We start from the raw sequence: 16,010 nt of genomic DNA on the forward strand, positions 1-16,010 counted from the left end.
GTGAGTGGTCTGTAAGGTGGGGAAGGGCGGCTCTTCCAGATTTGCCTTGAAGATTTGTGTGTCCAGTTTGGATGCTGCTTTTGCGGATTAACAGAAACAGGAACAGGGCCAGTGTTGTGGCACAGCAGGCTAAGCCTCTGCCTGCAACACCAGCATCCCATATTGGAGCATGAGTTTGAGTCCCTGCTGCTCCACTTCTGATCCTGTTAGATGGCCCAAGTACTCTGCCACCTATGTGGGAGACCAGGGTGGAGGTCCTGGCTCCTGGCTTCAGCTTGGCCCAGCCCTGGCTGTTGCAAATATTTGGGAAGTGAACCAGCAGATAGAAGAGCTCTCACGCTCGCTCGCTCTCTCTCTCTCTCTCTCTGCCTTTCAAATAAATAAATCAGGACATCTTTTTAAAGAAACATTTTCCAAATTAAAAATGATTTATTTATCTATTTTGAAAGCAGAGTTACAAAGAGAGAGGGAGAGACAGAGAGAGATCTTTCATCCACTAATTCACTCCCCAGATTGCCACAATGGCTAGGGCTGGACCAGGCCAAAGCCAGGAGCCAGAAGCTTCATCTGAGTCTCCCATGTGGGTGCAGGGGCCCAAATACTTGGCCATCTTCTGCTGTCGGGGAGCTGGATCAGAAAAGGAGCAACTGGGACTTGAACCAGTGCCCATATGGATGCTGGTGTTGCAGGCAGTGGCTTTACCCACCATGTCACGATGCTGGCCCCTTCATTCATATTTTAAAAAAATATTTATGAGGCTGGCGCTGTGGCATAGTGGGCTATGCCTCCACCTGAGGTGCCAGCATCCCATATGGGTGCCAGTTCAAGTCCTGGCTGCTCTTCTTCTGATCCAGTTTCCTGCTATGGCCTGGGAAAGCAGTGGAAGATGACCCAAGTGCTTGGGCCACTGCACCTATGTAGGAGACTTGGAAGAAGCTCCTGGCTCCTGACTTCTGATAGGTGCAGCTCCAGCCATTGTAGCCATTTGGGGAGTGAATCATCAGATGGAAGACCTTTCTCTCTGTCTCTCCCTCTCTCTGTCTGTAGCTCTACCTTTCAAATAAATAAATAAAATCTTAAAAAAATAAAATATTTATTTATTTGAAAGGCAGAATGACAGAGAGAGGGAGAGAGAAAGAGAGTGAGACACAGAGAGATCTTCCATCCTGTGATCCACTTCCCAAATGACCACAACTGGTGCTAGGCCAGGTCAAAGCCAGGAGCCAGGGGCTCCATGTTGGCCTCCCACATGGGTGGCAGGAACCCAAGCAATTGGACCAGCATCCACTGCCTACCGGCTGCACAGCAGGGAGCTGCATTGCAAGCGTGGAGTAGCTAGGACTCAGAGCAGGTACTCTGACTTGGGATGCAGGCATCCCAGGCAATGGCTTGACCTGCTTTTCTACAATGTTAGCCCAGCCATTCTTTCTTAAGCACAGTACAAATAGCAAGAGCCACAACAAAATTATGCGCAACTTCAGAAGGTAGATGACATCACAGAGTCAAAGGATAAGCAGTCGTCTGGGGGAAAATAGCTGCCACACGTGCCGACTGTGGTACCATCCAGAGCCCTTGCACATCAGTGATGGAGGTGCAGAGAGCCCAGGTGAAACAGAGGGGATACACAGGGCCAGGTGAGTCATAAAACGAGATACAAGTGGCCCAAAGCTTATGGAAAATGCTCAACCGCAGTGCTCGTCATGGAAATGCCAAATCAAATGATACACTGTGATGATTAAATATGTTAATAAAATAATCTTGGTTTCACAAAGATTCTTTTAAAATTTTTTCCATTAATTTTCTTTGTTTTTGAAAGGCAGAGAGGCAGAAGGGGAGAGAGAGAAAGAGAGAGAGAGAGAGAGAGAGAGAGAGAGAGAGAGAGAGAGAGAGAAATTTCCCATGTGCTAGTTCATTCCCCAAATGCCCATAACAGCTAGGACTGAGCCATGCTGACCTCAGGAGCCAGGAACTTAATCTGTTCTCGCATGCAGGTGGCAGGAAGCCAGTTACTTGAGTCATTACTGCTGGCTCCCAGGATGTGCGTTAGCAGGAAGCTGGAATCCAATGCAGAGTTAAGGCTTGAACCCATGTGGTTGAGGGTATCCCAAGCACTGTCTTAACTGTTGCACCAAATGCCTGCTCCAGATTATTTTTATTAAAGTGACAATAATGAAAGATTTACAGTGCTGGTGACGCACGGGATAAAAAGGCATCCTGGGGCTGGCACTGTGGCGTAGTGGGTTAAGCCGCCGCCTACAGTGCCGGCATCCCATATGGGGGCTGGTTTGAGTCCTGGCTGCTCCACCTCCCATCCTGCTCCCTGCTAATGTGCCTGGGGAAACAGCAGAAGATGGCGTAAGTGTTTGGGTCCCTGCACCCATGTTGGGGCCCAGAAGAAGTTCCTGGCTTCTGACTTCAGGTTGACCCAGCCCCGGCCATGGCAGCCGTCTAGGGAATGGCCAATGGCAGATGGCAAATGGATGCCAGAAAAAAAGGCATCCCCATGCACAGTTGGTGGAAGGGTTAACTTGCCTAACTTGTTTGGAGGGTGTGTGTCAGGGCAGTAAATTCAATCTGAAGAGCACACTGAGAGGAAGCCATTCTACAGGACCCAGGCTCCCGTTTGCAAAGGCTGATAGACATGGGTGTACTTGGCAGTAGTATTTATTTTTATTTTTATTTTGACAGGCGGAGTGGACAGTGAGAGAGAGAGAGAGACAGAGAAAGGTCTTCCTTTTGCCATTGGTTCACCCTCCAATGGCTGGGGAGGATCACACTGATCTGAAGCCAGGAGCCAGGTGCTTCTCCTGGTCTCCCATGCAGGTACAGGGCCCAAGGACTTGGCCATCCTCCACTGTACTCCCGGGCCATAGCAGAGAGCTGGCCTGGAAGAGGGGCAACTGGGACAGAATCTGGCGCCCCGACAGGGACTAGAACCCGGTGTGCCGGCGCCACAGGCAGAGGATTAGCCTATTGAGCTGCGGCGCCGGCTATTTTTATTTCTTAAAGATTTGTTTACTTGAAAGGCAGAGTTACAGAGAGAGAGAGAGAAGCAGAGAGCTCTTCTATCCTCTGGTTCACTCCCCAGATGTGTGAAACAGCTGGTGTTGGGCCAGGCAAAAGCCTGAAATTCCATCCAGGTCTCCCACATGGGTGGCAGGGACCCAGTACTTGGGCCATCCTCTGCTGCCTTCCCAGGTGCATTAGCAGGGAGCTGGATTGGGAGTGGAGCAGTTGGGTGTTACCTTAATCCACTGTGCCAGAACACTGGCCCCAGCAGTATTTATTATGGTATAGGATTACGATGCTTTTATATTCGTCACTGGTTGGTTGCTGGTGGGATTTTAAAGGAATAAAATGATTAAAAAAAAAAAGAACAAGATTGATCTACACATATGGAGGTTGAAAGATGGTGTTTTGTTACAGGAAAAAGCAAGCTGATGAATGTGTCTTCTACTGTGACCCCTGTGATGGTGATGCCACCTCTACCGGTGTGTGCCTGTATGCAAGATACTCATGAACAGCACAAGGTCTGTTCACACTCACACTCTGCAGTAAGGAAGGACTCCAAACCAGAGCAGTGAGACAGGGGAGAAGCTCAAGCAGCTTTTGTTCCATCTGTGCTGCCTTTAATTTTAGCAAGAATGAATCCACAGTGTGTTTATTGAAAAATAAATATTAAAGGCACATGGATCACAATAAGACAGAATAGGAAATCCAGACATTATCCCCTGTAATTACAGTCTACTGATTTTCTTGTGTATGTAAGTAAAAAATTTTCATGCCTGTGCCGTGACACAGTGGGTCCAGCTGCCATTTGCAGTGCCGGCATCCTATATGGGTGCTAGTTCGAGTCCTGGCTGCTCCACTTCTGATCCAGCTCCCAGCTAATGTGCCTGGGAAAGTAGTGAAGGTTGATCCAAGTGCTTGGGCCCCTGTGATCCATGTGGGAGACCCAGATGAAGCTCCTGGATCCTGGCTTGGGCCTGGCCCAGTCCTAGCCATTGTAGCCACTTGGGGAGTGAAACAGAGGATAGTAGATCTCTCTCTCTCTTTCTCTCTCTCTCTCTCTCTCTGTGTGTGTGTGTGTGTGTGTGTGTGTGTCTGTCTCTGTCTCTCCCTCTCTCTCTCTATAATTCTGACTTAGAAATAAATAAAGCATTTAAGAAAAAATCAGCACATGATTAGAACAAGAAATTTTTTTTAAAAAAAGAAAGTAAAAAGTTTTTGGTTGATTTCTCAATGTATAGTTCAATGTAATGCCACTTTTTTAAGGCAATAACTTTGGTTCTACGGAAACTTTAGAATGCTACAGAAAGCGACAACTTTTTCCAGGAAGTGGGCAAGCAGTGGAAACAGAAAGTGCAACCTTTTAGCAGCAGGGGCAACCCATCAGGTCTTTAAGTTTTACCTTTAAAAAGACTCAAACCTTAGCTGGTGATAGTCAACTAACTTTTTAAAAAGATCTATTTATTTATTTGAAAGGCAGAGTTACAGAGAAAGGGAGAGAGAGAGAGAGAGAGAGAGAGAGAGAGATCTTCTATCTGCTCGTTCAGTCCCCAAATGGACACACAACAGCCTGGGCTGGGCCAGACCAAAGCCAAGAACCAGGAGCTTCATCCAGGTCTTTGACCTGGGCGGCAGGGGCCCGAGCACCTGGGCCATCTTTTGCTGCTTTCCCAGGTACATTTGCTGGGAGTTCCATTGGAAGTGGAATAGTCAGGACTCCAACTGGTGCCCATGTGAGATGCCAGTGTTGCAGGTGGTAGCTTAACCTACTTATGCCACAGTACCAGCCCCAGTCAACTGAGTTTTTGCAAAGGTGCCACAGTAATTCAGTGGGGGAGGGATAGTATTTTCAACAAAGGGAATCCACATGCAAAATAAATAAATAAAATAAAAAAGATCTTGAGCTAAATCTTATACCAGACACAAAAATTAGCTCAGAATGGAGCATGGATTTAAGTATAAAATGTAAAGCTGTAAAATATTTAGAAGGGAACATAAGAGAAAATATTCAGAACTTAGGACTCCATCAGAGTTCTTGGACATGATCTTAAAAACACATGTCACAAAAGCTAAATTAATAAATCAGATAGCATCAAATTTTGAAGCTCTTTTCTCTAGGAAGAACCTTCCCAAGATCAAAAACAAGCTACAGGTGGGGTGACAATGTTTGTAGACCACGGCGTTGGATTCCTGTTGTTACCTTAACTACTTGCCATAAACTTGGTGGCTTAGCATGAATCTACTCTCTTGGGGTTTGGGGCCTGGAGGCTGGAATGCAGGTGCCTACAGGACTGGGCTCCTTCTGGAGTCTTCCCGGCCGTCCATTTCCGTGCCTTTGGAGCCTTTGGAGGTGGTCCGTGTTCTTTTCCAGGGCCACATCTCCCACTCTGTCCCTGAACTTCCCACCCTTGTCTTCTAAGGACTCTCGTGATTGTCTTGAGCACACTTAGATAGTTCAGGATCATCTTAGGACTCCTCACTCAGTCACACCTGCAGAGTCTCTCTTGCTGCACCAGAGAACAGTGTCCCAGGTTCTGGGAGTCTGGAGTGGGCGTTCTTGAGGGGCCATTATGTTGTCCTGACACACGACTCATAAGTAGAACATAGGAAAACCACTCAAAACTCAGCAATCTGAAGAACGAGCAGGGCTGGGCACCATGCTGCAGTGGGTTAAGCTGTCGCTTGGGAAGCTCACATCCTATATCAGGTTGCTGGTTTGAATCCTGGCTCCTCCGCTTCTGACCCAGCTTCCTGCTGACACATCCCGGGAGGCTGCAGATGATGGTGCTGGTGCTCAGGTCCCTGCTACCCGTGTGGGAGACTCAGACGAAGTTCCTGGCTCCCAGCTTTGGCTTGGCCCAGTCCTGGTTATTGTGACAATGGGGGAAGTGAAAGAGAGGATGGAAGATTCTCTCTCTCTCTCTCTTTCTCTGTCTTTCAAGATGAGAATAAACATTTGAAAGTGTACAAGCAATCTACTTAAAATGGGCAAATCACCTGAGACTTTTTATTGAAGACACATACAGATGGAAAATAAACCCATGAGTGTTCAACATCATTAGCCATCAGGGAGGTGTAAATAAAGACTATGATGAGATAGCAACACATGGAACACACCTGAGGGAACAGCTGAACTAGAAAGTCATTCAATCCAAATGCTGGTGAAGATGTGGAGAAATTGGGTCTTTCATACATTACTCATGGGAATATAATGAAGTGCAGCCACTCTGAAAATTAATTTGGTAGTCTCTGTAAAAAATCCTTTATGCACTCACCATATAACCCATAGAACTTGATTGTACTCCTGGGCATTTGTCCTGGAGATGTAAATTTAGATCTACATGAAAATCTATACATGTTAATGTCTACAACCTCCATTCTCATAGCTGATATTAAACAGTCCCTTTGTTTCCTTTTACCAATTAATGTGATGACAATAGGTTTCCTGATTAAAACTTCCTTGCATTCTTGGTGCCTTACTTTGTTTTCTGTTGCTGTAACAGAACACACGGCACTGAATGATTTAGTAAGAGAAGGGGTTTCTTTTGGCTCATCACTCTGGAGTCCTGGAATGCCAAGACCATGGTGGCACCTGCTCAGTTTCTGGTGAGGAATTGACCTGCAGCGTGAGTTTTGGTGGGGACACACCATATTCAAACCACTGAGTTTATAATAAACCTTAACTGACAATGTTGTAGTAGTACTTTATTATGCTTTTGCTTAAATTTATTAGTGTAGAAATTATGTTAAAATAGTATTAAACCTTTTAAAAAAGCATTTAAAATTTTTTTTATGTATTTGAAAGGCAGAGTTCCAGATAGAGGGGGAAAGACAAGGGAGAGAGAGAGAGAGAGAGAGAGAGAGAGAGACCTTCCATCCTTTGGCTCACTCCCCAAATGGCTACAATGGCCAGGTTTGGGCCATACTGAAGCCAGGTGCCTGGAACTCTGTCTGGGTCTCCCATGTGGACAGCAGGAACCCTCATAGGTACAGGGGCCCAAGCACTTGGGCCATCCTCCGCTGCTTTCCTGGTGTATTAGCAGGGAGCTGCATCAGAAGTGGAGGCAGGACTCAAACCCAGCACTCTGATGTGGGATACGGGTGTCCCAAGTGGTGCCTTAACCCTTCTGCAATACACCATGCCCACTCTAGTATTTTATTTAGAATGCCATAGCAACACGCACAGTGGATTTTGTTTTCAGGATCATAGTGGCTTTGTGAAATGTACTGGGAGCCAGAATCAATATCTGGCTTGTATTTAGATGTGAGTGGGGGGGATTTATTAGGGGAATTGGCCCATGTGATGATGAAGGATGACAAATCCCACTCCCGGCCATGTGCAAGCTGGAGACCCAGGGAAGCCAGTAGCATGGCTCAGTGCAAGTCTGAAGGCCTCAGAATCAGGAAACCCAAGCGCGTGACTTAGTGTGAGGCCAAAGGCCCGGGAACTGGGGGCTGCTGCTGCAGTTCCTGCTGCTTTCTCTGGGGTTCTGATGTTCAAGGGTGGGGAGAGAGCATCTCAGCTTCAGGAAAGAGAGAAAAGAACGAGTCTTTCTCTCCCTCTCAGAGGATTTGAAGGTGCCCACCCCTATTAAGGGCAGGTCTTGCCCACTCAGCCCTGTGGGATGGACTGGTGCCCAGATCCAGACAGGCCAGTCCTCTAGTAACATCCTCATGGACGTACCCTGAAAGGATGCCAGGCCGCTTCTCTGGGCACCCAAGATGAACTAACTCTCATGGGAGCATATGTCCTGTTCTAGCTGCTGAAGCAAATTTTGAGGGGTTGAAATTGTTGCTGTCTCGCAGCTATGAAAGAAATCATCTGTGAAACCATCTGGGCCTGGCACATTTCTACGTGGTGGCAGTGTGTGTGTGTGTGTACGTGTACCCATGCATGCATGCCCAGGAACACCTGTGGGTGTGTGGGTGTGTGTATGCATGCACGCATGCCCAGGAACACTTGCGTGTGTGTGTGTGTGTGTGTGTACGTATGCACACATGCCCAGGAGCACCTGTGGGTATGTGGGTGTATGTGTGTGTGTGTTTGTGTGTACGCATGCATGCATGCCCAGGAGCACCTGTGTGTGTGTGTGTGTGTGTACGTATGCACACATGCCCAGGAGCACCTGTGGGTATGTGGGTGTATGTGTGTGTGTGTGTTTGTGTACGTGTACCACACACGCATGCCCAGGAGCACTTGTGTGTGTGTGTGTGTGTACATATGCACACATGCCCAGGAGCACCTGTGTGTGTGTGTGTGTGTTACTCAATGTGTAAAGACTCATGGCTGATTTTAGGTAGTGCACTGCCAATATTAAACTACCCCTTTAAAGTGTTTCCTGTTTTCCAGCTGCAATTCTACTTGCTGGATTTTTTTAATAGCCCAATTTCACCTTTATGAAAAGAAGTGTGACAGATGTGCCTTTCTGCAAAAAACGTATGATTGAAAATGATTTTGACCCAGTCTGAGAATCTTCCACAAGGATTTTAGAGAAAAGCAATTTATATTCATGGTAGAAACATCTCTTTAGTCTCATTTCTGTCATCTTGAGTTATGTTCTTCAAAAATGCTTACTTGTTCAGTCCTTTGTGAATCATCTTTCTAAATGAGCTGTACTTTCCTTGATTTTTACATAGAATTGGGCTCAGCTGCATACAACAGAAGACCCACTAAAATCCAGGGACTTGAATATCGCAGAAGTTTAATGCTTTCTCTGATAAAGATGTCCCAAAGTAGCAACCTAGGCCTGATATAGTGGGGGCAGAGTGGGGGGGAGAGGGAGAGAGGGAAAGGGGGAGAGATGGAGAGAGGGAGAGAACGCTTCTATCTGCTAGTTTACTCCCCCAAATGTCTGCAATGACTGGAATTAGGTGGGGCTCAGGTCAGGAAACAAGAACACCACCGCCTGGTGTTCTGCACAGGTTTCAGGAACCCAGCCTCTCGTGTGCGGTTGCTGCTTCCCAGGGTCTGCAGTGGTAGGAAGGCGGAACTGGGAGTGGGCCAGGTGTGGACCTCAGGCGCTCCTATAACAGACAAGGGCATCCTTACCAGTGTCTCAATTGCTATGCTAAATGCCTGCCCTGGTGTGGTGACTTTGAAGTCCCAGACTCAAAACAGGGGCCTCTTTCCAGCATTCTGCTCCTTCATCCAGCTTGTGGACCTGGCTGTCAGAGTGGTCCAAGTCCTGGCTCTCCTGCCTCTGACCCAGCTTCCCTCTAATGTGCACCCTGGGAGACTGCAGAAGATGGCTCAAGTACTTGGGGACCTGCCACCCACGTGGGAGACCCAGATGGAGTTCCAGGCCCCTGGCTTCAGCCTGTTCCAGCCCTGGAGGTTGTTGGCATTTTGGCATTTGGGGAATGAGCCAGTGGATGGAGAAGTTCCCTTTGCCGGCCTTCTTTCCCTCTTTCCCTCCCTCCCTTCCTCCTTCCCCTCTTTCTTTCTTCTTCTTTTTTTAAGTTTTATTTATTTGAAAGGCAGAGATAGAGATAAACAGGTAGAGATCTTCTGTCTGCTGATTCACTTCCCAAATGGCTGCAATGGTCAGGGCTGGGCAGGCTGAAGCCAGGAGCCAGGAACTTCTTCAGAGTCTCCCATGTGAGTGCAGAGGCCCAAGGGCTTGGGCCATCCTCCACTGTTTTCTCAGGAGCATTAACAGGGAGCTGGATTGGACATGGAGCAGCTGGGACTCAAACCAGTGCCATATGGGATGCTGGCATTGCAGGCAGAGGCTTTACCCATTATGCCACCATGCTGGGCCCCTCTCTTTCTTTTCTCTATCTCTCTGCCTTTCACATAAAATAAAAATAAATTTTAAAAATTTAAAAAATCTTAAAAAAAGAGGAAGAAAGAAACCTTTGTGTGGATGTGTATCCCCTTGGTTCTTCCCTGGAAAACCCCAAGTGCTATAAACACTGAACACTGTTCTGAGAGCCAGGAGCAGCCTCAGCCACTGCTACTGCTCTCACCCGATTCTGAAGTCCGTTGACGCATCCCTGAGACCCAGCTTCCTTACTCAGCGTGCCCAAGGCGGGCCTCTGAGTCCCACCCCTCGTGACTGTGGTAACTAAGATTGTGTCTATGGTTCAGTTCTCTCTTTGCTTTAGTGGATCATTGTGAAAGTAAGTATTCGTGGGACTGGCGCTGTGATATAGCAGGTAAAGCCACTGCCTGCAGTGCTGGCATCCCATACGGGCACCGGTTTGAGACCTGGCTGCTCCACTTCCAATCCAGCTCTCTGCTATGGCTTGGGAAAGCAATAGAAGATGGCCCAAGTGCTTGGGCCCCTGTACTCGTGTGGGAGACCCGGAAAAACTTCCTGGCTCCTGGCTTCAGATCAGAACAGCTCTGGCCGTTGCAGCCAATTGGGGAGTGAACCAGCGGATGGAGGACCTCTCTCCCTCTGCCTCTTCTTTCTCTGTGTAACTCTGACTTTCAAATAAATAAATGAATCTTAAAAAAAAAAGAAAATAAGTGTTCATAAATAGCTCAGTTCAGTTTACTAGTGTTTTAACAATGTCTTTTATATTCTAGCACAAGATAGAATTTTGTGATGAGTGAAATCTGTTGTCTAGTCTTCCATGGAGTTGGACTCATAGAGTAGTACTTATATATGACTCTGTTCTTTTCAAAAAATTATCTTCTGTGAATGGAGATATATATTCTGATTCTTATTTTTCTAACTGTGAATTTTGAAATGCTTTCAAATGTACAGAGAACTTATAAGAATAGTACAAAGATCTCCCATACACACTGCACCTGGATACATCAAGTACATTATTAACATTTTTGCTGCATTTGCTTTTCTCTCTAAACACACACACACACACACACACACTTGCACACACATATATACACACTTGGTTATTGTTATTTTGTTGAACTAATTGAGAGTAATTTGCATACATAGCCTCCTCTCTCCTAAATCCTTCAACCTGTATTTTAGGAATTCTCTTATAAGACCACAAGTCAAAGATCAAGAAATTTCAAATTGACAGACCAACTTTTTTTGAAAAAAATAATTCATTTATTTATTCGACAGGCAGAGTGATAGAGAAGGGGGAGAGAGAGAGAGAGAGAGAGAGAGAGAGAGAGAGAAAGATCTTCCATTTACTGGTTCACTCTTCAAATGGCTGCAAGGGTGGGGCTAGTTTCGATGGAAGCCAGGAGCCTAGAACTCCATCCGGGTCTCCCATATGGATGGCAGGGGCACAGGTCCTTAGTACATCTTCCACTGCCTTCTCAGGTACATTAGCTGTTTTTCCCACGCAAGTGCAGGGGATCAAGGACTTGGCCATCTTCTACTGCTTTTCCAGGCCATAGCAGAGAGCTGGGTCAGAAGTGGAGCAGATGGGACTTGAACCGTCACCCGTATGGGATGCTGGCACTGCAGGCAGCAGCTTTACCTGCTACGCCACAGTGTTGGTCTCCTAATAGACTATTTTTAAAAATTTTTTATTTTTTTATTATTTTTTAAAATTTGAGAGGTAGAGTCACAGACAGTGAGAGAGAGAGACAGAGAGAAAGGTCTTCCTTCCATTGGTTCACTCTCCAAATGGCTGTTACAGCCGGCACTATGCCGATCCGAAGCCAGGAGCCAGGTGCCTCCTCCTGGTCTCCCATGCAGGTGCAGGGGCCCAAGCACTTGGGCCATCCTCCACTGCCCTCCCGGGCCACAGCAGAGAACTGGACTGGAAGAGGAGCAACCAGGACTAAAACCAGCGCCCATATGGGATGCCGGTGCTGCAGGCGGAAGATTAACCAAGTGAGCCACAGTGTTGGCCCTCCTGATAGACTATTATTAGCTAATAGTCTGCATTGAAATTTCACCAATTGTCCAACAATCTTCTTTACAGCATTGCATTTGGTTGTCATGACTTTTTTATCTTTTAAAATTTGAGCCTTTCTTTGTCTTTTGGGACAAAAGACTTTTGAAGAAGAGCATAGGCCAGGGGCTGGCACTACAGCATAGCGGGTAAAGCTGCCACCTGCATCCGTGTGGGAGACCCAGAAGAAGCTCCTGGCTCCTGGCTCCAGCCTGGCCCAGTTCTGGCCATTGCGGCCATCTGGGAAGTGAACCAGCAGATGGAAGACCTTTCTCTCTGTCTCTTTCTCTCTCTCTCTGTGTAACTCTGCCTTTCAAACAAACAAATACAAAAATCTTTTTTTTTTAAGAGTATCGGCCAGTTTTTGCAATGTCCTTAAATTGGATTTGTTTGATGTTTTCTCCAGATTGGACTTGGGTTGTTCATTTTAGGCAGGAACAGCACGGGTGTGATGCTGAGTTCCTGTCCCTGTATCATATCAGGAGGTGTGAGACCTGAGCCTGGATCAAGGTGTAACTATTTTAAATTAGGCCTCCATCTTGTAACTTGGGCCTGACCAGGCCCTGAACCCTAAGTCAGAAGCTCCTAAAAGTAAATAAATGAACTCCCCTTGCGATAAACTCTTCTAGCAACAGCCGATTAGCAGAGAACAGGGAAATACCTAGAGTTCCTGGTGTCTTCTCAGGGCAGATAAGGTCATTAATAGCTTCCTGAGACCCTGCAGTTTGGCAAGTTCACCCCAGCAGCTCGGACCCTGTGCTTTGGCCAATCAGTTTAAAAGGCATCAACCCCAAAGCCATCCAACCACCTTTACTAGGTCCGTTCCTGCTACTGGATGCACTAATCAGTTCTAAGAGATGTCCTTTGAATTTCCTGCGGGATGAGATGATTTGCTAAATGGTACCATGATGTATTGAATGTCTCTGAAAACCCTATAAAAACCCTGTTAACTGAAGGGCCGGGGCTCTCGATTCAGACCCACTGTGTCGGTGTTGATTGAGAGTCCAGGCTCGGACCTGCAATAAAACTCTTGTGTGCTTTACAGCGGTATCGGCTCCTTGGTGGTCTTTGGGGACAACTGAATGGGCATAACAGAGGTACATCAGGAGGTTCGGTCTGTTACTGGTGATGCCAATCTTAATTAAAAAAAAATAATAGCATGTGATCTAAATCAATCTGTCTACCTTTGCCCTAGCCAGCATGCTTGGGTCACGATAGCGAAAGTTAGGTCCAGGGTTTTTATATAAACTGCATATAGAGAAGTTCTCTCCTGCTGTTCTTATACTCAAGAGGGGTGTGGTCTCTGAGCTGCCACAGTCATATTGTTCCTGTGAGGGGAGGGCGGGTCCAGGAATGCAGAAGCAGAGCTAAGGGGTGAAGAGAAGTCAGGTCTCTGTGACGTCATTCGACTGTCTCTATCAGCCAGCAAAACCTACCCCTTGGACTTCTCATGCACATGACCAACTGAGCCCTTTTCACTTAAGCCAAGGCAGAAAAGGTTTTTAGTTTCTGACACAAACCAAAGAATCCTCACTGTACAAGTACTCACCTTACTGAGTTTTTCCTAAGAACAACCCGGATCAAATAACCTGGATACCTGAGTGGCAGGAAACAAAATAAATGACAGCATGGCAGGAGATAACATTTGGTCAAAAACAAGTACTTCAAAGAATAGGTTCTTTTTAACCATAAATGATTCAGATGAAGATTTTGGGGCTGCATTAATACAAGAGTGAGTTTTTCTCAGCAGAATGATTTTCCTAGGGAACAGACTTTCCTCATTATGTAGAAAAAAAAATTCCTAGCATGGTTTGGGTGCTTGATAACCTTCCATAGCATTCCTGGGCCAGTGGTGTTTATCTTCCCACCGACAGCCAAGTCCTTCTGATCTCATGAACGTCTATGAAACCCACCAATTCAACATTTTAGAAACAGAAATGGACGTCACAGAATTCAACACAAATGTTGAATAAAGCCAGGGCTGAGCCAATACAGCCATCTCTCACGCAATGTTTACGGCCCAATTTTCTGAATTTCAATGGGGAGATTAAAAAAAACTTAGTGCCCTTTTAGTTTTGAGTCAGGACAAAGAATTCTATTATCTCATATTTGATATTATTTTTGTTGTTATTTGGGTCATCTGTTCATTTTACTTGAGAGACACTGGGGTTCAGAAGAATCTATTTGGTTTATTCTGAGCAACTATTTGACCTAGAATCTAGTCCTTAGTGTATGTGTGTGTATGTATATAGTATATGTGAATATATATAATATATAAATATATATATTATATATATATATAAAACTTGAGAGAGAGAGAGAAATACACAGAGGTGATAACAGACAGAGCAAACTCCTATCATCCACAAATGCCAGTAATGGCAGGGGCGGGGCCAGGCTAAAGCTGGGAGCAGGCAACTCAATACAGATCTCCCGCATGGGTAGCAGGAACCCAACCCTTTGAGTCACCACTGCTGTCTCCCAAGGCCTGCATTAGCAGGGAGCTGGATTCAGGAGCCAGAGCCTGGTATTGAACTCGGGTACTCCAACGTGGGATGTGGATGTCTAACTAGCGTCTTAACCACTGGGCAAAATTTCCACCCTGGCAGATGTGTAGTAAGTTGTGACTGAACAAATAAAGCAAGCCATGGGTCAGTGAATAACTACAGCGCCTGCAGTTGTGCCCCCACTGGTTGCTTATTCCCACCAACCCAGACTGGGTTTCACCCACCATGTGTTTCTACCCGGATGCTCCCTGAGGTTAGCTCCCTGCCTGATACATATTTGGGAACATGTAAAGACATTTTCTCCTTCCAAAGCCACACTGTGCCTCCCCATAGGATGCTGGCAGCCTTCCCTTTCAACTTGAAGCAGAGAAATGAAGTCACATAGACAGACATAAGTTTCTGTTTGCTTGTCACATTACAATTTCTATAATTGTCCAAATAATCTGGAGTCTTGCTAATTCTCTCTATGCCACATCTTTTACATCTGCCACACTTTCCTATCTTTAGTCAGTGGTGTGCTGGAGCCAGCTATCGGAACACAAAGGCGCAGTTGTTACATTTTTAGAAAGCAGGCATGTTGGGTTTTGAACCATTGGTAGCTTGAAGTTGGCAATATTTACATGACAGAAATTGGCCAACAGTTATCAATCAGCTCTTCCCACCTCTGCCCTGATTGGAGCAGGTTGTTAGACATAGCAGCATCCCATTATGTGCAGCTCTTTCTGCAGTTTAAGCCTTCCTTACCTGGTGCCTAGACTCTTCCAATATCTCACCAACCAGCATCTCTGCCTGCGGATTCTTCTCGTTCCAGTGGATCACTGTTGGAGTACTTCTGACTGCAAGTCACAGAAAACACAACTATGCGTTTTTTTAAGAATTCTTTTTTAAAAAAGATTTATTTATTTGAAAGTCAGAGTTACACAGAGAGAGGAGAGGCAGAGAGAGAGGTCTTCCATCCAATGGTTCACTCCCCAGATGGCCGCCACAGCTGGAGCTGCGCAGATCCGAAGCCAGCAGCCTCTTCCAGGTCTCCCATGTAGGTGCAGGGGCCCAAGGACTTGGGCCATCTTCTACCGCTTTCCCAGGCCACAGCAGAGAGCTGGATCGGAAGTGGAGCAGCCGGGTCTCAAACCGTCACCCATATGGGATGCCAGTGCTTCAGGCCAGGGCATTAACCCGCTGTGCCGCAGTGCCAGCCCCTACATTTCTTAAATACAAGAGAAATGTATTATTTCACATAAAATGTGATAAAGCACTTTCAGGAAAACTCAATAGCTCAAGGGCTCACCAGGTCCCCAGTCTTTGAGTTTTCAACTTTGCCATCCTCCTTATGTTAGCATTTCCCCTAATGGCTTTGAGATGACTGTTAGGGTTAGCCATCACACCTGCACACAAACAGTGCCATTTGTATTCTTTTTTTTAAGAGTAAATGCAATCTTCCAAGAAGCCCCTAGCAAGCTTCCTCTTGGTTTTCTTGGCCAGCATTGAAACCCACACCTGTTCTTTCATCAGTCACTGGCAGTCGTCATAGAATTGTCGTAATTGGTTCAGACCATTGGTTCTGAAATCTTTATTTATGGGTTTATTTTTTCAAAGTTTATTTTATTCATTTGAAAGGCAGAGAGCGAGTGAGCAAATGAATCTCCTATCTGCTGGTTTACTCCACAA

The 16,010-nt window shown here is 46.2% G+C and overlaps 1 protein-coding gene across 3 annotated transcripts in view; it reads left to right on the plus strand.

Annotated features, from left to right (window-relative positions):
• TRABD2A (TraB domain containing 2A) overlaps positions 1–16,010 on the plus strand; it is a 161,070-nt gene that overhangs the window by 35,061 nt on the left and 109,999 nt on the right. For all 3 annotated transcript variants that reach the window (XM_051842700.2, XM_051842701.2, XM_070068854.1), the window contains one exon: positions 3,427–3,530. In XM_051842700.2, coding sequence (XP_051698660.2) covers positions 3,441–3,530 — 90 coding nt within the window. In that variant the 5' untranslated portion in view covers positions 3,427–3,440. The remainder of the gene's footprint in view (positions 1–3,426; positions 3,531–16,010) is intronic.

This window comes from Oryctolagus cuniculus, chromosome 2, assembly GCF_964237555.1.
Source record: "Oryctolagus cuniculus chromosome 2, mOryCun1.1, whole genome shotgun sequence".
Classification (NCBI taxonomy): Eukaryota; Metazoa; Chordata; class Mammalia; order Lagomorpha; family Leporidae; genus Oryctolagus; species Oryctolagus cuniculus.